The sequence below is a fragment of the Pongo pygmaeus genome, chromosome 5 (genome assembly GCF_028885625.2).
Source record: "Pongo pygmaeus isolate AG05252 chromosome 5, NHGRI_mPonPyg2-v2.0_pri, whole genome shotgun sequence".
NCBI lineage: Eukaryota > Metazoa > Chordata > Mammalia > Primates > Hominidae > Pongo > Pongo pygmaeus.
The window spans coordinates 15,538,122-15,561,757 of record NC_072378.2 but is presented as its reverse complement, the minus strand read 5'-3'; the positions used below and the strand labels follow the sequence as shown (position 1 = coordinate 15,561,757).

The 23,636-nt window shown below is 39.6% G+C and overlaps 1 protein-coding gene across 2 annotated transcripts in view; it reads left to right on the top strand.

Annotated features, from left to right (window-relative positions):
- The window catches only part of DTNBP1 (dystrobrevin binding protein 1), a 143,078-nt gene that overhangs the window by 45,960 nt on the left and 73,482 nt on the right, over window positions 1–23,636 (top strand). For both annotated transcript variants that reach the window (XM_054491182.2, XM_063665839.1), the window contains one exon: window positions 1,478–1,610. In XM_054491182.2, coding sequence (XP_054347157.1) covers window positions 1,478–1,610 — 133 coding nt within the window. The remainder of the gene's footprint in view (window positions 1–1,477; window positions 1,611–23,636) is intronic.

Genomic DNA, 23,636 nt, shown 5'->3' with positions numbered 1-23,636 from the left:
TTTTCTATACATAAGATCATGTTATCTGCAAACAGGGGCATTTTGACTTCCTCCTTTCCTATTCGGATGTCTTCATTTCTTTCTTGTGCCTAATTGCTCTGTCTAGGACTTCCAAAAAACAGGCAAAAATTTGCATCACAATAAGCCTATAATTGTAAGTTGAAATTTGAGGAGTTTGCCTCAAACCTAAATGCTATGAAAGCTAGTTTAGAAAGTCATATAAAAAGCTAGTACATAAATGAAGGAATTATATGGTAGCCATTTAAGTGAACCCAAGACTGGAAGGCCGCACAGCCAACTTGTTCTTCACTGCTCCCTTCCCCACTGGATCACTGTTACTTCCCGACTTGGGAGTCATTTCTTGCTGAGCTTTCCCTCATCTGTGTTAGATGCCACTCCTTTGAGTTCCTGCGGCACCTCATGCCTTACTCTGTCATGCTCTGTTGCCATTGAAATATGCCTCCCCTCTCCTGTAAGCTCCTTGAGTTCCAGGACTGTCTTTTTCATCTTTGTATCCCAGTGACTAGCACAGTGATTGGCATATGTCAGTGAATAATAGATAACTAGTTATGAGGCTCTGAGTTCTCAAATCTTTGACCTTGAAAGCTTTTCTTTCGTGTAAGAAAACAACTAATCCTTGCCCCTACAATCTCAGTTTACTTAGCATCCTGTCAATTGGAAATTAGTGTAATGTTAGAGGGATTCAGTTTGGGTTCCTGACTGCCCTTCACTGGCTGTGTGGCCCTTCACTAGCTTGCTCGGGCAAGGCACTGTATTTGTTTTTCTAGGCTTTAGTCTTGAATCTTTTCAGTGAAAGGTTTGCGTGGATGATCTTCATGTTCCAATAAAGCTGCAAGGCTCTGTGGCCTAGCAGCAGAGTGGAGTAGTGAAAGACTAGTCACCTGACAGGCAGAGCGAAGTCTGTTCCTCACCCATCCACCGAGTAGCCTGGTAACCCATGCTTACCAAGTATTTGTGCATATCTACTGTGTCTTGAAGATTTGTGTATGTGATGTGCCAGAGGCAAAACAAATGCTAACGTAATTTAGAAACACAGATATTAAGTTAGTTAAGTATAGGTATAATTAGGTTAAGTTAGGTATAATTTGTGTTAATTATATTTTACCATATTCTTCTTATGTGAAAATTGGTTATTCAAATGTGGTATATGGGATCATTAAGATATAGCATTATGTTAATCAAGATAATGTTTCTCCATTTCTTTGTCTTCCTGGTTAATAAGTATTTAGGGAAGTTGTTTGTTGAAAATGCTTGAAATGTAGTCAAAAAGGATAATTTGAATTATGTTTTAATGTTGGCCAGTATATTTTATTTTGCTTCAAGAAAGTTTCATAAAAAATATTAGAAATGCAAAACAATCTTAACAATGTAAACTTTTACATTTTTGATACTTTTTGTATTCATCATGATCGAGGATTCTGACTTTTGAGGTCTGTTTATTTTTATATACTTTCAGCTCATTTAGAGGCGAGTTTTGAGGAGGTAGAGAACAACCTGCTGCATCTGGAAGACTTATGTGGGCAGTGTGAATTAGAAAGATGCAAACATATGCAGTCCCAGCAACTGGAGAATTACAAGAAAAATAAGAGGTGAGTTTGAAAAGTTTGCCACAGTATTCATTTCAGTCTCGAAGTTCTCCATATTACTTTACATGCTACTCTTTAGAAGTCCCGGCTGATAAAAGACAAAGGTTTCAACATAAAACTGATAAATAAGCTTTCCAAAACTTTTTTTAAAAACCACTGTCTGTTGCCATCTTTTGGAGATGATTTATAAAAAACTCAGGAGAAGGTAAAACATGAATCCCAAATATAAAGATGAAGGAGTGGAACACAGGACAAAGTTTTCCAGCAAAATAGGAGCCCTGAGCTAGTTTCCTCCAAGAGACAAATGACTGGGTTGCTCTTTTCTTTTCTTGCTCTTCTCCTCCATTACTAGAGCAGAAGGGAAGGAACATGAGCTCAGGCTGTGGAAAGGGGCTGGAGGGCTTCGAATCTCAGCTTGGTCACACACTACCTTTGGGACCTTAGGCAAATTATTTTATCTCTCTTGGCCTCAATGTTACTGATTTATGATGGGGATAATGATGTACCCCTATCATAGAGTTGTTATAAGGATTAAATGAATTAATTGTTACCTAATTCAGTTAGTGCTTTGTAAATATTAGTTATAATAATGGCTATTATCACTAGGCCAACCTGAACTGGAGATGGAAAAGGAGTCTAAGGGTAACAGCCTGCTAGACTAGCTCTGGCATCCCAAGTCCTGCAGTGGCCATCTCAGAGATGGAAGGTACAGGGTTGGTATTTCTGAAGTTTGTGGGGAATCAGTCTCAGACAACATGAGACAGACTGTCATCTGTGCTGGGCACCTCTGGAACTGAAGCTGGAGGTGGGCTTTGCTAGTTGGGAGGAAGCAGAAGTCATGGGATTGGGTCTGGCTGTGGCCCAAGAGCAGATTTGGTGGAGAGAGAGATGGATAGGTTGGGTAGAGTACACTCTTGGTGTTAGGAGTGTTGATAAGTGGAGTTGTTCTCGATCTAGGATGTGACAATAGCAGGAGTGGGTTGCTATCATGGACAGGAGAAGCTGGTCACTAATATACCACCACCCCCCTACCCCCAAGGAAGCTAATACATAGGTGAAGTGGATTATTGTATTGATGTTAAAGTCTTCTAGAATGAGGCCAAGGAATGAGGCAGAAATGAATAGAAATGAGTATTTTAGAACACAAGTTCTCAATCAGGGTCATGTATCCTTAGAGATGGGCACTAAATGTTAATGAGCCGTAAGAGTCACCTGGGGAGAGTATTTAAAATGGGGATTCCTGGGCTCCATCCTTGGGGAGTCCATTCTAAAGTTAATTCTAGTGGAGAAAGTTGAAATGACTCCTTATTCCGCAAGCCTCTAGAATGGTTTAAATTTAGAATGGTTTGAAACAGGCATTCTAGGTAATTCTGATATGGGTGGCCTATGGACCATACTTTGAGAGACTGCCGGGCAGGGATGGGAAATGGGCTGTGTGCAGGCTGTAAATGGAAGAGCTTCAGAAGAGCTCCAGGGAGGCCATGGATCAAATTGTTCACAAAAGGTTGTATGTGTGTGAATTTTCCAGAGGTGCTTTCTGTACATTTCATTTGTCCCACAAAGATTGTAGGAGGGCATTTGGCAGCATTAAGAATGGAGTCCTTGGCCAGGCGCAGTGGCTCACGCCTGTAATCCCAGCACTTTGGGAGGCCAAGGCAGGCAGATCATGTGGTCAGGAGATCGATACTGTGCTGGCTAACACGGTGAAACCCTGTCTCTACTAAAAATACAAAAAATTAACCAGGTGTGGTGGCAGGCGCCTGTAATCCCAGCTACTCGGGAGGCTGAGGCAGGAGAATGGCATGAACCCGGGAGGCACAGCTTGCAGTGAGCCGAGATCGCGCCACTGCACTCCATCCTGGGTGACAGAGCAAGACTCTGTCTCAAAAAAAAAAGAATGGAGTCCTTGTCATAGAAGGGACTTTTTTTTTTTTTTTTTTTTTTTTTTTGAGGTGGAGTTTCACTGTTGTTGCTCAGGCTGGAGTGCAATGACATGATCTCGGCTCACTGCAACCTTTGCCTCCTGGGTTAAAGCATTTCTTCTGTCCCCTGAGTAGCTGGGATTACAGGCTCACACCACCACGACCAGCTAATTTTTTTTATTTTTAGTAGAGATGGAGTTTCACCATGTTGGCCAGGCTGGTCTCAAACCCCTAACCTCTGATGATCCACTCTCCTCAGCCTCCCAAAGTGCTGGGATTACAGGCGTCAGCCACCGCACCTGGCCTAGAGAAGGGACTTTTGAATGAGTGGGTGAGCCTTGTGACCCAGGGCATTTCCAGACTGATATGTGGGTGTGGGAAAAGAGGAACTTCCCTTAAGAGGAAGATAGCAGAGGTAGAAATGGTCAGGCTAGTCTTCATTGTTAAATGAAAAGTTAGAGACATTCTGTTGTAAAGAAGTTAGGCATGGAAATATGTTTATAATACAACAAGAGTTTCAAGGAACATGGTAGGAAGGCTTAGAATTTTGAGAGGAAATTTTTGCAGGAGGTTGGACAGCTTGGGTACAGGTCATGTGACCCTAGAAGGTGGTTTTCTCTTGTGTGAAATGGGGATAATAATAGTACAGTACATTATAGGGTTTTAGGGAATCAGTAAAGTGCTTGGAATAGTGCTTGGCACCAACTAAGTGCTCTGTCAGTGGCTGCCAGTTCTGACTAACTTGTATTATTACTTGTGCAGCTATAAAGAGATGGGTATTCTATATTTTTAAATAGCCTATTGCTTTTTAGTTACATAATACAAAAATTATATGAATATTGTGATTTTTTCTATCAAGATATGTTGAAATTTGATTGTTGGAAACATATGATAGCAATACCTCAAAGATATTGTGGATTCTATTCCAGTCCACTGCATTCTGCAGTAAAGCTAGTTACATGATTTTTTTCCTTTCCTAGTGCATATAAAAATTATGTTTATACTGTATGTAGTCTATTAAATGTGCACTAGCATTATGTCTTAAAACACAATGTACATACCTTAATTAAAAATACTTTATTGCTGATGATCATCAGCCTTCAGTGAGTTGTAATCTTTTTGATGGTGGAGAGTCTTGCCTCTATGGTAATGGCTACTGACTTATCAGGTGGTGGTTGCTGAAGGTTAAGATGGCTGTGGCAATATCTTAATTAAAATAAGATAACAATGAAGTTTGCTGCATCGATTGATTCTTTCTTCCCGGAAGGATTTCTCTGCAGCATGCGTTACTGTTTGACAGCATTTCACCCATAGTAGAATTACTTAAAAAATTGGAGTCAATCCTCTCAAACATTGCTACTGCTTTATCAACTCAGTTTACGTAACATTCTATGTCCTTTCTTGTCATTTCAAAAATGTTCACAGCTCTTCACCAGAAGTAGGTTTCTTCTCAAGGAACTACTTCCTTTGCTCATCCATAGGAAGTAACTCCTCATCTGTTTAAGTTGGATCATGAGATTGCAGTAATTCAATTGTATCTTCAGGCTTCACGTCTAATTCTAGTTCTCTTGCTATTTCTACCACATCTGTAGTTATTTCCTTCACAGAAATCTTGAACCTCTCAGAGTCATCCATGAGGGTTGGAATCCACTTCTTCAAAATTCTTGCTAATGTTTGATATTTTGACCTCCTCCCATTGATTATGAACATTCTTAATGGCATCTGGAATGGTTAACCCTTTCCAGAGGTTTTCAGTTGACCTAGATCCGTTGAAGGAATCATTACCTATGGCAGCTCTAGCCTTACAAAATGTATTTTTTAAATAATAAGACTTGAAAGTTGAAATGACTCCTTATTCCATTGGCTGCAGAATCAATGTTGTGTTCACAACAATGAAACAACGTTGATCTCCTTGTTCATCTCCATGAGAGCTCTTGGGTGACCAGGTGCATTGTCAATGAGCAATATTATTTGGAAAGGATTTTTTTTTTTTTTTCCTGAGCAGTAGGTCTGAACAGTAGGCTTAAAGTATTCAGTAAACTATGCCACAAACAGATGTGCTTTCACCCAGGCTTTGTTGTTACATTTATACAGCACAGGCAGAGTAAATTTAGCATAATTCTATGGATTTTCAGGATGCCTCCGAAGATTTTCAGAATAGTAAATGAGGCATTGGCTTCAGCTTAAAAGTCACCGGTTGTATTAGTCCCTAACAAGAGAATCAGACCGTCCTTTGAAGGTTTGAAGCCAGGCGTGGACTTCCTCTCTCTAGCTATGAAAGTCCTAGGTGTCATCTTCTTCCAATAAAAGTCTATTTTGTCTGTTGACAATCTGCTGTTTAGCGTAGCCACCTTCATCAGTTATCGTAACTAGATCTTCTGGATAAGCTGCTGCAGCTTTTACATCAGCACTTGCTGCTTCACCTTGCACTTTGCTGTTATGGAGATGACTTCTTACCTTAAATTCCATGAACCAACCTCTGCTAGCATCAAACTTTTCTTTTCCAGCTTTCTCACCTGTTTTAGCTTTCATAGAACTGAAGAGAGTTGGAACCTTGCTCTGGATTAGGTTTTAACTTAAGGAAGGGAATGTTGTGGCTGGTTTAATCTTCTGTCCAGACCACTCAGACTTTCTCCATATAAGCAATATGGTGGGTTTGTTTTCTTATCGTTCAGGTGTTCACTGGAGTAGTATTTTTAATTTCCTTTCAGAGCTTTCCTTGGCATTCACAGCCTAGCTAACCATTTTGTGCAAAAGGCCTAGCTTTCGGCCTGTCTTGGCTTTCGACATGCCTTCCTCACTAAGCTTGATTATTTCTAGCTTTTGATTTCAAGTGAGAGATGTAAGACTGTTTCTTTCACTTGAATAATTAGAGGCCATTGTAGGGTTATTATTAATAATTGGCCTAATTTCAATATTATTGGGTCTCAGGAAATAGAGGGGTCCAAGGAGAGGGAGAGAAATTGGAGAATGGCTGGTCAGTGGAGCAGTCAGAACACATACAACATTTATGGGGCTTGTGGCACCCCAAAACAATGACAACAGTATGTGCTGGTGTGTACCACAGAATTCTAGAAGGGCTCAGGAATTGAAAGCACCAGGATCTTGAAAGATAAGGTGTGTTGGTGTGTTGAAAGCACATATGTGAAGTAAGATCCCTTGATCCTCCGCATAGCCAGGTGATCACCCTATCCCTAGCTCATCAGGCAATGTGGAATTTCACCTGAGGGGCTCCAGACTTAACTCTAACACATTCGAGGACAGGTAGATGTACAAATGTATTGAAAACAGAGGAACTAAGTGAACGCCTGTGTAGTAAACAATAAGACTGTTTAGGCCCTTTTCCCCAGTAGGTCCCAGAACTCTGGCAGCCAAACTCACATCCCCTGTGCAGAAGAATGGAGCATTCATCTACAAAACTGCACCTGAGCAGCCCACAAGAAAAGGCCTGCAGATATGGATATTTAGGTTGTATGTACGTGGTGAAACAGCTAGGTCTGCTCTTACCACCCTCTGATGCTGAGCCCACACTCTGCATAACTTCGAATCAACTTTTGGTGCCTCACTCAAATACGAATGGACAGCTGAGGAATCATATTCAATTAAGAAAGCTTCCAAAATGAAAAGAACTGAAATACATAGACTGTAAGCTAGTAAACAATATTGTTTAAAACCTGCAGAAGAATGAGAGACTGAGGAGCAGAAGAAAACTTAAAAACGAGGCTGGGCGTGGTGGCTCACGCCTGTACTGCCAGCACTTTGGGAGGCCATGGTGGGTGGATCATGAGGTCAGGAGATAGAGACCAGCCTGGCTAACATGGTGAAAACCTGTCTCTACTAGAAATACAAAAAAAAGCTAGCTGGGCATGGCAGGGTGCGCCTGTAATCCCAGCTACTCAGGAGGCTGAGGTGGGAGAGTTGCTTGAACCTGGGAGGCGGAGGTTGCAGTGAGCCGAGATTGCGCCACTGCACTCCAGCCTGGGAGACAGAGCAAGACTGTCTCAGGAAAAAAAAAAAAAAAGAAAAATTGTAATTAGTAGCTTCAGATATATGAGAACATCTTGTAAGAGCCCATTTTGTATTTATGAGACAAGAAAAGATGCTGTAGAAAAGGAACAAGAGAGAGCTTTTAGAAGCACATGCACCCTATAACTTAAAGTATAAAAAAAAAAAAAAGAAAGAAGGTAGCAAAAGTAGAAAATTTCAAGTGAAGCATTGGAAGATCGTGTTAAACCTCTAAGAGAACAAAAAGTCTGAGGAAAAACTAAGAATGTTAAGATAATTCATAAGTCCCATGTTTGAGTACTAGGAGTTTCAGAAATAAAGGAGTGAGAAGGAGAAGAGACAAATTTATTAAGGAAATAACATAAGGAAATTGTCCAGAATTGAAGGATATGAATGTTTGAGTTTAAAAGAGCCCATGAAGTGCCCGACAAAATGAGTGGAGAAAGATCTGTTGTCAAATACATATTTTTGTAAATTTCACTATACTAGGAATAAAGATCATAAAAGCCTTCAGAAAGGTTTTATATTAAGGATCAGAAATCAAAAGGAACTTCAACTTTTCAGCAACAATGCTGAAAGTAGAAAATGTTTACTAAGAATATTTACTGGGCAAAATTTTCATCAAGCATGAGGAAATAAAATCATTTCCAGGCAGCCAAGGACTCCAGTGTGGTGGATGTGAACACTTTGTCAGGAAGCTCCTGGAGGATGTGCTCCACACATAAGGGAGTAACCCAGGAGGAGGAAGAGCCTGCACAGAGCAGAGATGAGTCACTCCAGGAGGATTCATTCTGTTCAGAAGAGACACCAAGGGAATTTCCAGGGAGGTGGTGAGAAGCTTCAGCAAGCCTAGAGAGCATTTCGTATTGGGACAGGAAGGCCTTCTGGAGAATTCTAAGTAGTGTTTCCAAGGGGGAAAAAATGAAGCTAATGCATTGTCTGATCGGCGTGGCAATATTGAGAGGAGCTTTATGACTCCTTTATTTATTTATTTATAACTTGAATTATTAAACTCTGGTGGAGGGTTTAATGAGGAATTAGAGATAAGTGTGTGTGTGTGTTTTTTTTTTTTAAACCAAGCAGACAACAACAAGGTAGATATTAACACTGAGTGGAAACAGTTTTAAAAAAACAGAAATAATATGCTACATGGCTCAGTCACAAACAGTATTTATGTGATATTGGAATAATTAAAAGCAGAATTGTGATAAAACTTGCTGGGGAGACGGGGGAGCAAAAGCATATTTGTGTTGAGGGGAAGCAGAGGTGTAAAATAGCTAATCCTCATCTTCTCCAGCAGGAAATCAAGAAGTAATATTTAAAATAGAAAAAAGAATAAATATTAGTATTTGCATATTATTTAGAAATAACAGAGGTAAATGCCAGGAAAAATAACTGAAAGAATTGAACATGGCTGCTTGTGAAAAACAGGGCAGAAAGGTGGAGAGAGCTGGGGCAGGGACTACTTGACTTCATTATAAATACATCTCCTGGGTGCTGTTTGACTTCAGGAATGGATATGTACTATCAACATACAAAAATTGAATTAAACATTTTTTAATTCATTCCCTATAACATTCCCTGAATTCTTCTGCATGGAATACTAGACTGAAAAGGTTGCCATTGATAAAACATTATGTGATCAGATAAGCTCCAGAAACACTTTGCATTTGCCCATGGAGCTTTGCAGTGTGCACCAGCATGCTAAAGGTTCTGAGAATTCCTGTAGTAGAGAAATGTTTTGCTGGGCACGGTGGCTCACGCCTATAATCCCAGGACTTTGGGAGGCTGAGGCGGGCAGATCATGTGAGGTCAGGAGTTCGAGACCAGCCTGGCCAACATGGTGAAACCCCATCTCTACTAAAAATATAAAAATTAGCTGGGCATGGTATTGCGTGCCTATAATCCCAGCTACTTGGGAGGCTGAGGCAGAAGAATCCCTTGAACTCCAGAGGTGGAGGTTGCAGTGAGCCAAGATCGTGCCACTGCACTCCAATCTAGGCAACAGAGTGAGACTCCGTCTCAAAAAAACAAAGAAATATTTTGGCCGGGCACAGTGGCTCATGCCTGTAATCCCAGCCAAAAGCGGCAGATCACTTGAAGTCAGGAGTTTGAGACCAGCCGGGCCAACATGGTGAAGCCCTGTCTCCACTAAAAATACAAAAATTAGCTGGATGTGGTGGCGGATGCCTGTAATCCCAGACACTCAAGAGGCTAAGGCAGGAGAATTGCTTGAACCCAGGACCGGGAGGTTGCAGTGAGCTGAGCTCAGACCACTGCACTCCAGCCTGGGTTACAGAGTGAGACTGTCTCAAAAAAAAAAAAAAAAAAAAAAAAAAAAAAAAAAATTTTGACTCAGCATTTCACAACTTACTTGCTCACAGAATCAATTTGCATGTAACACATATTAACATTCTGTGACTTAGTATTCTACATAACACCATTTGAGAAATTTTCAAATACTGCCAGTGAAAAACTTAATTTTCTGGTTCATAAGAGATGAGTCGTTTAAAAATAAACCTTCTTCCTTTTTAACAAGATGCCATGCAAACTACACTAATGACTTTTCTTACTCTGAAGAAAACGATAATATGTGATAGAAAAAGTTGGGTATGTGATATGCTTATGTGCATGCATTTTTTAACAATGTTTGCACACCCTGTAGCTTTCCCAAAAATCTGGGCCAGAACACTGGATGAAGGTGGGGAGAGTGGGAGATGAAAGATAATTTTTCACACTCCTCCAGTGCTAATAGTCTCTGCAATAGGCTCCTATGGCTTTTCTCATTCAGCTCCCACCAGAGCCTGTAGTGTGGGCAGGGCAGCAATTTTTGGAGTTGAGAAGGAGACTGAGTTGCATTAAGTCATCAGACTATTTAGGGGCCAGCATCAGAACCAGAGTCTTCAGTCCAAGGCTCCCAGCGCACCACCACACCAACACAAATGTGTCTTCTTTTTTGACGTTAAGTTGGAACAAACTGATTGAGTCCCAGATGTTTATACCAGTGCATCTGTAGTTTCGAATGGATATATGATATTTTGTCATTCATTTGACGGACATTCCCAGCAGAGAGAATACATTCCTGCCCCTACAAAAACAGGAGTATGACCCATTTTAAAATAAATAAACGCAAAATAAAATAAACGTGACAGTGGCTTCCTAGTCAGGTGATTCTCCCAGTGGTTAGGGAAATATACAGCCTAGGGATGGTTCTGATAGCTCTTACCTACCCTTGAGAAACATTTGAATAGATGGTTTAATCCACTTCATTTGTGCAGTAAAGAAGGACATCTCTCTTTAGCTAGTTATCTGAGAAAAGTGCCATCTAAGACACTTGTGTGGTTGTACGGGGAAAATACCCATAAATTGCTTTTCTAAATATTTTTCTGCATGTAAAATGATATTACTGTTACCAGTACCTTTGTAGACAGGAATGGACATTGCCTTGATAAACAACAAAACATTGTATAGTGGCTAGAATATGGCTATAGGCAAAGACAGTACTCAAACCAGTAGCTAAGTTGTCAGATATTTCAGAAGATGAGTGCACAGCCATACGAGTCTAATTCATGGACCCCTGGCAGAAGCTTTTGTAACCAATAGGAAATATATTTTTCGTAAAGAAAGAAGAGCTAATATTTAGTATAGGAGCCAAAATAAAGAACTTAAAACCATTTACATGGATTTGTCTAACTAGCAATTAGAAAAGTGGGCTTGAGATTTGAGGGTCAGTTTATATTCTTAGGGGTGTGGAGGAAGACAGATGATAAAGGTATAAAGAAAAAAAAGAATAATTTCACACAATAATATAAACCTCGAAGGAAATAAAATGGAGTAATGGTATACTGGTAAGGCAGGGGAGGACTGCTTCAGCTAGGGTGAGCAGGACAGGCCCTTCTGAGAAGATATGTGAGAAGAGGTTTGAATAAGATGGCAGTCATATGAGGATTTAGGACTGTACAGCTCCAAACAGAAGGAACAGTGGGAACAAAGACCCCGAGTCATGAACAGTAGGTACGTTTAGAGATAGAGCTAAATGGAAGTATAGAATCTTAACCTTCTAGATTTTTAATCTTTCCAGTGCCACCATAATCCTTAGAGTGCTTATTGAAATTCTGTCACAATAATTAGTTATACTTGAAATCATGCATAAGTGTGTAATTTTATTAAAATATTTCTTATTTCCAAGTTTCTAGATCCCTTATGCATTCCCCTTCAGTACTTATGCTTTCCCCTTCAGTACACAGCATACTATCAGAATTTCTCCAAAAATAGTAGCATCTTGAAGAACAGTGATTTTAGCAATTCTTGTTAATTATAAGTGACTCATAATTTTAACATAGTCTTCTGTTGGACTCGAAACCTGCTTAGGGGCATACTGACTCCAGAAACATTTTTCACTGATTTATCCAAACTTTGAAATTTGCTTGTTGCCTAGAACCCACCTCCTAGAAGTGGTGGTCGCTGCTGCCTCTGATGAGATTTAGTGTTTATGCATATTTTAAGGGTCCTGATTCTTTTTGCTTTATGTTTATATATCTACTATAGTTAATGCCAAGGGACTCTGCCCTTCTTTTTGTTTGTGTTTTTTTGTTTTGTTTTTTGGTAACATGTGGACTATGGACTATATTTAGAAAATCTTTAGAACAAAGTATAACAGATATATTTAAGAGATTATGGCATATCTGTAGTGGCGTTTGACCAGTGTGTGTTCTAGAGACTAACTTGCCAAACTCCTGAGCTTCAAGAAATGACTGTTCAAGCTCACCTGCCAAGAGACTGGCAAGTTGGGGAGAAGGGGAGGTGTGGCAGGAGTGTGGCCCTCAGGCCTGGCTTTGCGGAGCTGAGAATGGGAGAGAAGTAACCAACAGCATTCTCCAGGGTAAAGATGGCTCTGGAACCAAAAGAGAAGATCCAGAGCACCTTCTCTGAAGGAGCCAAGCAGCAGGGCAGTAACTAGCTTCCGCAGTTCTGCAGAGGAGGTCTGTTTGGATGCTGAATGAAAAGGGGAGCAGGAGAACTTTTCCTCAGGCAATGACTACGAAAAGGGAGCAGACTTCTGCATTCACCAGGATGGAGTAACAGGGACCAGATTTATTCTCCCACTTGATACAATGAAAAACCAGGTGAAATAAATGAGAGAATGTTTTTAACACACTGGATTTTGGACAAAGAAGAGATGTGATGGTACCCAATAGATAGGAAACAAGTGAGGTGAGCCCTGTGATTGCCTCTGCATCCTGCCTAGGGAGAGTTTCCAGGGTGCAGTGCAGGGAAGTGGACCCAGGAAGAGCCTGGCAGACTCAGAGTTGAAGAGCTAAATCTGGGGAGATCAAGGCAGCTGGAGTTTACAGGACACAGTCCCAGAGAGGAGAGAGTTGCTGAGAGGGTCTCCATGAATATTCACCTGATAATTCAGGTGAGGAAACTATCCAAGGCAGGAGGGAAAAAAATATCCAAGAGGGTGAGCTAACAGTGCCTGGCACTCACACAGTGCCTCTTCCCAATAGTCAGACTGGGAAAACTCATAATTACTGAGGTGTTGGGAAGTGGACTCAGTGAATTCTTGCCTCAGGAGGACGTGTAATTGGCTCTTATCTGAATACTGCTGAAGACGTGCTTAGCAAATCATAAAGCAAGCATCAGAAGGATCAAGCTGTTTCCAAGTAAATTAACTGTATAACAAACAAAGCTCAAGAGTATTTATAGGAATATAAAAATACCTAGCACCAAACAAGATAAATCACAATGTCTGGTATCTAATCAAAGATTACTAGGAAAACATATGGAGGAAGATAACCAGTCAATCAAAGCCATTCAAAACTGACACAGATATTAGAATTAGAAGACAAGGACAGTAAAAATTGTTATTGTAACTGTATTCTGTTCAAAAAGTGGAGACATGGAAAATATAAAAAAGGCTGAAACTTGTGTCTCTTTTCTCTATTTTCTCCTTTTACTCCCCCCCTCGCTATTAGATGCTAGATTTTAGATGGTTCCCAGGTGGTTAATTGAAAGTAAATTGACATTTTTATTTTATTGTATTTATTATAATGTAATCACATTTACTAGGCCAATGACCTCTTGAAAACAGACTGAGAGCTGTGAATTTGTTGGCTTCATAAATGTGTAATCACACCTTACATTTTCTTTTAAAATTAAACCTAAGCTTATGAGCTGGCAAGGAATTGAACTTAACAAAATTTTTGCTCTAAAGTGTGTGTTAGAGAATAAATCTTGGCAGTTTCAGACTTTATGTGTAGTCACGAGAACAGATGTAGCTAGAATATTTAACAGTTTATTAGATCCTTGGGTTGACAGTAAATATAGTTTAGGACTGATATTTAAGTTCATAAAGCTTTATTTTGAACAATGAGTATCTGTTTGCCATTTTTAAATAATAAATGTTTCTCTAACTGGTTTACAAAATTCTTTTCGTTATCTCTTTCCTCCAGTTATGCAAATGACATGCTGGGGTTCATAAAGCTTTTTGTTTTTAAGAGGCATGAAAACCTAAAGTATATCTTTGAGGTGGAGAGGAGTGGAGACTAAAGATATAGCAATCTTGAGAAAAGTATTTTGAAATGAAGCAAAGCAAAATTATTATTATCCTGGGTTGAAAAATAGGTAATCCTTTTTTCCAAAGTTAGGTTGATTATAGTTTGTACATTATAATTTAGAGTCTGTAATAACTTTCAGTGTTTTAGAATTCACTTATTACATTTGGAATAATATTTTACGTTTTATATGACCCATAGTTGTGTTGGAGTTTATGTTCCATCAGTTACTGTGTTTTTGAAAGATACTCTCAAAAGTATAAAATTTATCAGTTATTTTAGTCTTCAGTTGAATGTGGCTAAAACCATGATATTACCCTATGCTTTTCTCACTTTTCTGGTTTTCTTGACGGATATGAGAGCTGGGACAGGCAGAGGCACACCTGGCAGCCTGCCATACCTGCTCTGACATCGGTGGTGAGGAAGAACCATGGTGAAGTCAGCAACAAGAAAACAGTGCTCCTCCTCTCTGCTGCAGCCCTTCTCTACCCTCTCTGGGCAGTGCTCTAGCATGGCTGTGTTGGCCCTGTTTTTTCTGTGACTAAGAAGCAGGTCTCTTTTTCTTGCCTGCCTTTTACTATTACTAGTCTTTCATTCTGGCTCAGAAAAAAAATGGCACTGTGATTGTTTCAAAGGAATTGAAACAATTGCTACTGGAGATAGTTTTTTGTTTTGTTTTGTTTTGTTTTCAGACAGGGTTTTGGTATATTGCTCAAGAGGTCCTCCTGCCTCAGCCTCCCAGGTAGCTGGGATTACAGCTGTGAATTATTGTGCCCGGCTAATGCTACTGGAGAGGTTTGATACTGGATTTCAAAGAGAGACATTTTCCCCCAAAGATAGCAACATTTTCCTTTCTCTCTGGAAGTTTCATGTTATGTTCTGTTTAGGACCAATTTTTTTTCTTTTTCTTTTTCTTTTTTTATTTTGAGATGGAATTTTGCTCTTGTTGTCCAGGCTGGAGTGCAATGGTGTGATCTCAGCTCACCACAACCTCCGCCTCCCAGGTCCAAGTGATTCTCCTGCCTCAGCCTCCTGAGTAGCTGGAATTACAGGCATGCGCCACCACGCCTGCCTGATTTTTTTTTTTTTTTTTTTTTTTTTTTTTAGTCGAGACGGGGTTTCTCCATCTTGGTCAGGCTGGTCTCGAACCCCCGACCTCAGGTGATCCGTCCGCCTCGGCCTAGGACCAATTCTTATTATAACATATCAGAGAAGTGCATTATTGTCATTTAAAATAGCACGTTACTTTTAAGGCAGAGAAAATAGAAGTTACAGTTCTTAAGGATTAATTCAGGTAGATTTGAGAATTTATTAGTTGATCCCAATATTTTTGCTGTACATGGGTTTTTAAAAGCTAAAAAGTATCCTTTAAAATTCTTAACATTGGACTAGTTTGGGGAAAGTTAAAACACGATTTTACCTCATAATGAACTTTTAAGAATATTTCTTAATTAAAATGAATGGGCAAGGTACGTGGCATACCACAGTTAAAATATTGTCAAAAAAGAAAGATTGCATCAACATTGTATAATATGAAAACATTGTTAGAGAACAAATCCATGATTCACTTGAAGTGTTTAACCTATGTTTTTCTTAGCTTTTTAAGTAACTAAGGTCCTTGACAAATCAATCTTTATTTACCTGACTTGATACTGTCCTCTCTTGACTTCAACACCAGTATCCCAGATGTTCTTCTCTGCCTCAGGTTCATTTTAGTTTTCTTTGTAGATGCTTTAATGCTGGTGTTCACTTGTGCTCTGGTCTTGGTTGTTGCCTCCTCTCATTCTGCAGACCCTCCTTGGGCATGCTCTTCTACGTCCTTGGCTCATCTGCCAGCCATAAGGTGATCATTATCAAACCACTGTATTCAGTGCAGGTCTCTCTTCTTACCTGCAGAACCAGTTGCCACCTACACAGCTCTTCCTGGACTTCTCAACAGCACCATGCCCAAAATTGTCTTCCACAGCAAAACCTGACCTTTATCTGTTCTAATAAGATACCATCACTACAGATTTATCCAGGCCACAAATGTGGGAGTCTTCATAATCTCCTCCTTCCTCTCCTACCATCTGCTCAGTTCTCAGTCCAGCCCAGTATTTCCTGACTCTGTCCTTGCCTTTCTGTCTTCACTGATCCTTTCCGGAGTTCTAGCCCACGTCTTTGTAGCCTGAGTTACACTAATAGCCTCTTAATTAGTCTTCCTGTCTGTAGTCTTGTGTCCCTTCATTTATATTACTGTTAGAGTGTTCATTTTTTCTAAAATGCAGATATTAAGATTTCTCATCGTCAAGATAAAAAATTAAGTGATGATGGTGACTATAGCAATAGCCTTTATTGAACACTTAATACGTACCAGACACTGCTTAAAAACTCCAGATTAACTCATGGAAGTCTCACAATGACCATTTGAGTAGGTGTACTCTCTTTTCTACCAGTAAGAAAAGAGAGACTAGGGGAGATAAAACAACTTGTCAGGAGTTGGAAGTAGCGGTTCTGGGCCAGAACCAATGTTTTCCTGACTTCAAAGTCTCCTCATATCTTTGATAGTAAACTGCCTCCACACAAAGCCATCTGTACTCTGTGCTTGGGTGCCATGGAGTATGGAAAGGACCTTGCTTCTCTGCATGTATGGACTGCTGTGGGTGACTCAATGTAAGGATGGTTTGAGATTTTAGGGCCTGGTGCCGCTTGATCAGGAATATATTTGTATGTGGGATGCATGAGTTTAAAAAAAAAAAAAAAATCCACCTTCTACCCTATCAGCTATAAATGGCAATAAGCCTGTAAGGATATACAGTTTCAAGTGGTGGGGCGTGACTGCAGACAGCTAATAAATGACAAGCCATTGATTTGGTGATAATTAATGGTAGGATGGCTCTTTAAGGAATTGGCTAGCCACTAAGAATTTTGAATAAAAAAATCAGTAACACAAAGGTGATATAAATTTTTTAAATAGTTTCATAATAAAAATTTTTAGCCAATTAGTTGCTGTGGACTAGTCATTAAACACCAGGACACCAGTGAAAATAAAAGTGTTTTTTGCAGGCTTGTTTTTGAAAACCATGACATGTCTTCAGGTCTATGTTGGGGATTTTACCTCATGCATACATCAATGATCCTGGCTTTCAACGTTAGTTTTTATTAGTTTCCTAAAAATAATGTACTTCCCCCGAGCTAGGTAGACCCAGATGTTGCCTGGATGTTTTGGGGTGGCTCTGAGTTTCACATATCTGACTCTGGAATTCTATAGATTTAGTGAACTACTTAAGTAACTTTCTATTAGGGCTAAACTTGACCCTTGAACTGTATTCTGGATGCTGAAGATGATACACATGCAGAGTCAGCTGTGGGTTTTATTCCCAGTTCTGTCACTTACTATCTGTGTGGCCTTCCATCCTCAAGCCCCATTTTCCTCATGTATTAAGTGAGGGTGATAATACCTACAGTTAGGTAATTACAAGTTATAGGAGATAGTATGTGTAAAGTGCCTTGCATAATGTGGGGTATACAGTAGGAACTCAATAAATATCGCTTACCCCTATGTCATCTTTCCTTATCCTACTTGCTTCAACCTCTCTTTATCCAGGCATGGCTTCTAAATCAAATAGATTTTCATGTAAAATAGGTTTAGGGAAGTGATTCTTGCAAGGTGGGATGGAATGTAATCCATGTATAAGTTAGTGCTGCCAACCTGCCTAGACCTTCATTGTCTTTTTTGGAATCCATTTTTCTTAAATTCCAGGTCTTCTTTGTTACCATATCCTTCAGATCCTTTTCAACTTTAAATTCCAAGATTTTGGAATCTTATCATGTTACTTTCTTGGCTGTATTTGCCCAAAATAGATATATACAATTTATATTAATAGCTTAATAAATAAGGATATAATGCCATTTTTACAGTGAACTGGCTGCTTTTTAAGAAGTTTTATTTTATAGATAATGTTGAGAATGTTTTGCTGGTTTTGTATAAGAATAAATGACAACAGAGACTTTTAAGGTATAGAGAGTCCTGAGAAAATTCATCTCAAGCTGGAAGGAGACCCCTCCCACCACCCACCCCGAATCCCCCTCAACCCCACCTAGCCTGTAGGGTGGCACCGCAGGACTGTGGACTACCGGGAAACAACAGACCTCTGACTTGGTGGTGATGAATGGTAGATGCTTCTTTCTTGAGAGTGGGCCTGTGAGATCTTTCCCAGGAACAAGTAGTCACAGTAATAGTTTCTGTCCATCAGCCGTAACAAAGGGACACTGTTCAGGAATGTTCTATAAAAGAGTATTGCTGATCATGCTTAAAAAAAATTTCCCCTAAACATTTCTACACATGAAGAAAAATGTTAGGGTGCAATTTGCAGTTGGTGTTTGAATGTGGTATTTTTTGTGTTAGCCTTTTATCATGGATTTGTCCTAGGGAGGCAGTTTAGGATTTAGAGTTTGCTTTATCTGTGTTTATGGAGGCATTTATCCAGTAGCTTCTGTCTATTAAGTTTTCATCTTGAGTCTGAGCTAGTTGATTTCTACTCATATATAGATTTAATATACTTCTTGTAACATTCCATAGGCTTATTAATGTGATTCTTTCTTTCATTTTTATTCTCCATCATAACTCAATCCCTGGAGAGAAAATGATTAAATAATAGCAGTTTCACCCTTTGGAATATTATTAGCTTTTGATCCTGCTGTTATTTTTTGAATGTTTTAGTTTTAGGGTTATGCTAAATTTTGTAACGGCATTAGCTGAATTGAGTGAATTTTGAAATATGTTAACATTTAAAATGAGACATTTCAATTCTTTTTGTTTGATCTTCTGAAAATACTATTAAACTATGGAAATAAACTCAATTTTTAGAAAATGCAAGCAACAAACAAGTTGTTTCAAATGAGATAATATTTGATCAAACTTTATCAAAAATAAAATATAGTTACAGCAAGGGCCTCTTTGAAGAAGCAGATCTTAGTCATCCTGCAGCCTCAGTACTTGGTAATCATGATTTGCTGAGTGTCTGTTGGGTCCAACTCTGGGCATGCGTGTGATGCAGGATGGAAGAGATGCAGTCTCTGCACTTCAGGAAACCTGTGGTGTAACTGTAGAGACGACACCTGTGTGAACAGAACCACATTACAAGGCAGCACATGAAATGTATAATATTGATAGAGTTTAGTGCTGTAGAATTTTTGATAAAGGAGAGATCACTGATTGGATGTCAGTGAAGTCTTCTTGGAAAAGATGAACTTGAAGGCTGTTTTACACTAATTATTATTATTAGCATTTTTACGCTAATAACACAGTTTGAAGGAGAGTGACTGGAACTTAAAACTCCTGCTTACCCATGCTTTTTCATCTGGTTAACTGAGAGTATGACTTAATGCTTAAGAGTAAAATATCTGCCATGTTCTCGATAAATGTTGCCCATCATCATCAGTTATACTGTCCGTGAAAACTCATCAGCTCAGTCCTTGCTTCTCCAGTAGGCCTTTCCTACCAAACCTAAGTGTATGAGTTGTCCTCTCTTCTTTATTCCTAGAGAATCCTCAGCATGTCATTACCAAAGCACTGTAATCTATGACATTGATTTCTAATTATTGCTTTATTTCTCTGTCCCTTCCACTAAAGTTCCTTGAGGTTATGGAACATGTCTATTCCAAACCTAGCATTATTCCTAATGCTATTCCTAACATTATCATAGTGTCTAAGGCTTAGTAAATTTTTGTTGAATGAATGATCGAACTCAACCAAGATTATATTTAGTATACGAAAATGGATATTTACATAAGGTTGATGGCAGTGGTGATGGAGAGAAGTGAATCAATTGAGGCTATCTTTTGAGATAGAATTGACAGGATTTATTGATGAATTGGATGGAGAATGAGGGAGATGGATGAGCCAAAACTTGAGGAGCTGGGTAATGCCATTAACTGAGATGAGGTCGACTGGAGAAGAACAGGCTGTCTTGCAAATGTTTGAGTAGCCTACTCCACTTTTGCATAAAGCTATCAAATGGGCAGTTGCATATGAGTCTGGAGCTCAAAGAAGAGATCAAGACAGGAAATGTAATCAGGAAGTTAGTAGCATATGGATGGCATTTAAAGCTAGGGATGAAATTGGCTTATGAGTGAATGTAAGCTGAGGAGAGAAGAGGGCTCAGAACCAAGCCTGCAGCACTGCAGCATCTAGTGGTCTGGAAGGGATGGAGACAATAGCAAAAGAAACTGAGGAGGTGGGAGAACATTAGAGGGAACTGTTTCAAGAAACCACCAGTTGGGTCAAATGCTGCTTAAGGATTAGGATGAAAACAGAGAAGTGGTCCCTGGATTTGGCAACGTGATGATTGTTGGTGGCGTTGATTGCGTAGTGGGGGGTCCAGAAGCCAAATTGGAATGGGTTCAAGAGTGAATGCAAAGCGAGGGAGTAGGAATCTGTAGGAGTTAAATCCTCGAGTAGGCTGAAGGGGATGGGAATCCTGTCTGCAGCTTTCAGTCTTCCTGTTTCAGCAATTTCCAAACTGAACTCATGCATTGCCCTCCAAAATCTTTTCCTTCTCATGATCCAGACTAGAACTGCCCCGGTTAGCATGCTTGTCTCCTTCCTCTCCTTACCCTATTTAGTCAGATGCCTTGGGCTGTTGAGTCTTCTTTATGATACTTTTCAAATTGGAATCCTTCATTTCATTGTCATTGCTACTTACATTGCTCTTGCCAAGTATTAATTAGCTCTTCCCCACGTGCCCCCTACGTGAGTTTCCTGTGTACTCACTGCTTTTATTCTCTCCCTTGCCAGTATATCCATCCATCACAGCTAGAACGTTCTTCCTAAAATACAGCTTTGCTCATGTTATTCTCCTGCTAAAAATAAAACAAAATATTTTAGCCTGGCACTGAGAACTCTCTACCTTTTTATCTGAATTACTTTCTCTTCATTCAGCCTGCTGTTCTGAAGTATTTGCTCCAGGACAAGTACTTGCTGAAGTATTGCTGTTCTGAAGTCTGTTTCCTAAATATAACCTGCGTCTTTGGCCTCTGTGACCTCACAGTCACTACTGCCTGTGACTGACATGCCTTTCCCTGCCTTCTCTTACATTTTCTGTATTTCCAAATGCTGAGTACCTCTAACAGATGGTGGAGTACACCCTAACAATTGTGAAATTTCAAGGCTTTCAGTGCTGCTGCTTTACTTCATCAGTTCCTTAAAAGTTCCATAATACTGGTGGGGCACGATGACTCATGCCTGTAATCCCAGGACTTTGGGAGGCCGAGGCGTGCGGATCACCTGAGGTCAGGAGTTTGAGGCCAGTCTGGCCAACATGGTGAAACCCCATCTCTACTAAAAATACAAACATTAGCCGGGCGTGGTGGCAAAAATTAGCCGGGCGTGGTGGTGGGTGGCTGTAATCCCAGCTACTCAGGAGGCTGAGGCAGGAGAATTGCTTGAACCCGGGAGGCAGAGGTTGCAGTGAGCCAAGATCACACCACTGCACTCTAGCCTGGGTGACAGAGCGAGACTCTGTCTCAAAAAAAAAAAAAAAAAAAAAAAGTTGCATAATACTGATTTTTTTCTTTAAACCAATTATTTGTACCATCACTACTTCAAGCAGTCGTCTTTTTTAGGAATTGGGTACAGGAATGATTTTCTGAAGGGAAGTTTCTTGGAAATTTAGCTGACAGTTGTGGAGTTGTGGGTCATGACACTGTGTGACAGAGGATGCCCAGAAGATGCTGAGCTTGTCCTCTTCACAGCAGCAGACAGATGGTTGCAGGGTGAGCAGGATGAGTCCACAGGAAAACTGCCCTCATCAATTGCACACTCACTCATTAATGTATTTAATAGTAGATGCTGGATTCCTTGTTTTTATGGTTGTTAGTATTTGGGGGTAGGAGAAGAACAGTGTCTGTGAAATCATTATTCTGAGTTTCAGCTTTTTAAAACAAGAGAGCCCTTTAGAAATTCTGCTCACAGTCACACATTCTAAAAGAAGAAAATTAGAAGCTCTCTAAAGATTGTAATCATAAAAAAAAAAAAGAATTACTCATTAGAATATTGAACTGAGTGTTCTGTCAACTTTCCCTACGTCGGGGAATTGCTAATGTGAGGATGTCACTAAGAAGTAGATTGAAGATATCTTTTTGAGATTCTCTTATGATACATGTTGCTTTCCTGTTGTATTCTGGTTTTTATTATCGGGGTATAAAGCAGGTTTTAGTCATATTTAGCTTGTACCTAGCTAAGCTTTTAAGAATGAAGTTGATTATTGACTGAAGGGAAACAATTACACAGGTTTTGTTTTTGTTTTGTTTCGTTTTGTTTTTTTTTTTGAGACAGAGTCTCGCTCTGTCACCCAGGCTGGAGTGCAGTGGTATGATCTTGGCTTGTTGCTAACTGTGCTTCCTGGGTTGAAGTGATTCTCCTGCCTCAGCCTCCCTAGTAGCTGGGATTACAGGTGCCCACCACCACACCCAGCTAATTTTTTTGTATTTTTAGTAGAGACGGGGTTTCACCGTGTTGGCCAGGCTGATCTCGAACTCCTGACCTCAGGTGATCCACCTGCCTCAGCCTCCCAAAGTGCTGGGATTACAGGCATGAGCTACCACGCCCGGCCACACAGGTTTTTGAAAAAATAGGATTGAAAATTCTTGCATAGTTTATGAACCATGGTGCTGGATAATTATTATAAGTAGATATTGTTAGGAAAAAACGGAGTGGGATGACCATCTGATTTAAGAACCTTCACTTTGGCTGTTGCAAGAACATTATCTACTTGGCCTTTCAGTAGGCAGCTTGCCAGTCTCTTCTAGCAGCTGTTGAGTGTAGTCAGCTATTTTGGAACATGAGGGGTATTGTAATTAGGTGTGTAGAAAATTGATTTAAGAATTCAAAACATCTCTAGATTTTTAGTAAAACCTGGAGTGCAAGTACAAAATAAATGTCTCATATTTTAAGTGGGATAACAAGCCTTTATTTCCTCAAAATTACTCGTTAGTACTGATAATGAGGAAAAAAATACGTAACTGCAAAATTGTGAGGGAAAGCCTCAAAACAACTTGCTTTGCTTTCTTTGTCACAAAATGTTTATTTTAATCTATTTTTCCCCACTGTGCATTTCCCAGCAAACTTTGTTTTGGCATCCTTACTTAACATTGACAAAATAATAAACCAGAAGATTCCTAGAGGCTTGGCCCTTTGTGGCATGAGCTGTGCACCTCAGTCCTTTGATACGCACTTTCCCCCTTTTCTCCTTTGCTGTTGAAAGGGAAAACAACTGCTTCTATTTTGGATAATTCTTAACTGACGATCTCAAAAATCCAGTATTGAATATTTATCCATCAAGGAAAAATTGTGTTAAGTTCTTTTTTTAAACTGATTCTTACATATATGAGATGGTTCATAGCTGGGATTAAAATGCTGTCTATGTTCTTATAATTGTTTTATTGTTTAGATGAAATTGTTTAGATTATTATTTGGATTCTGGTGGAACTTTTTTGAGCCATTAGCAGAAAATAGCAGAAATAACTGAAAATAGTTGGTTTAGGCTCATTGTACTGGTCATTTC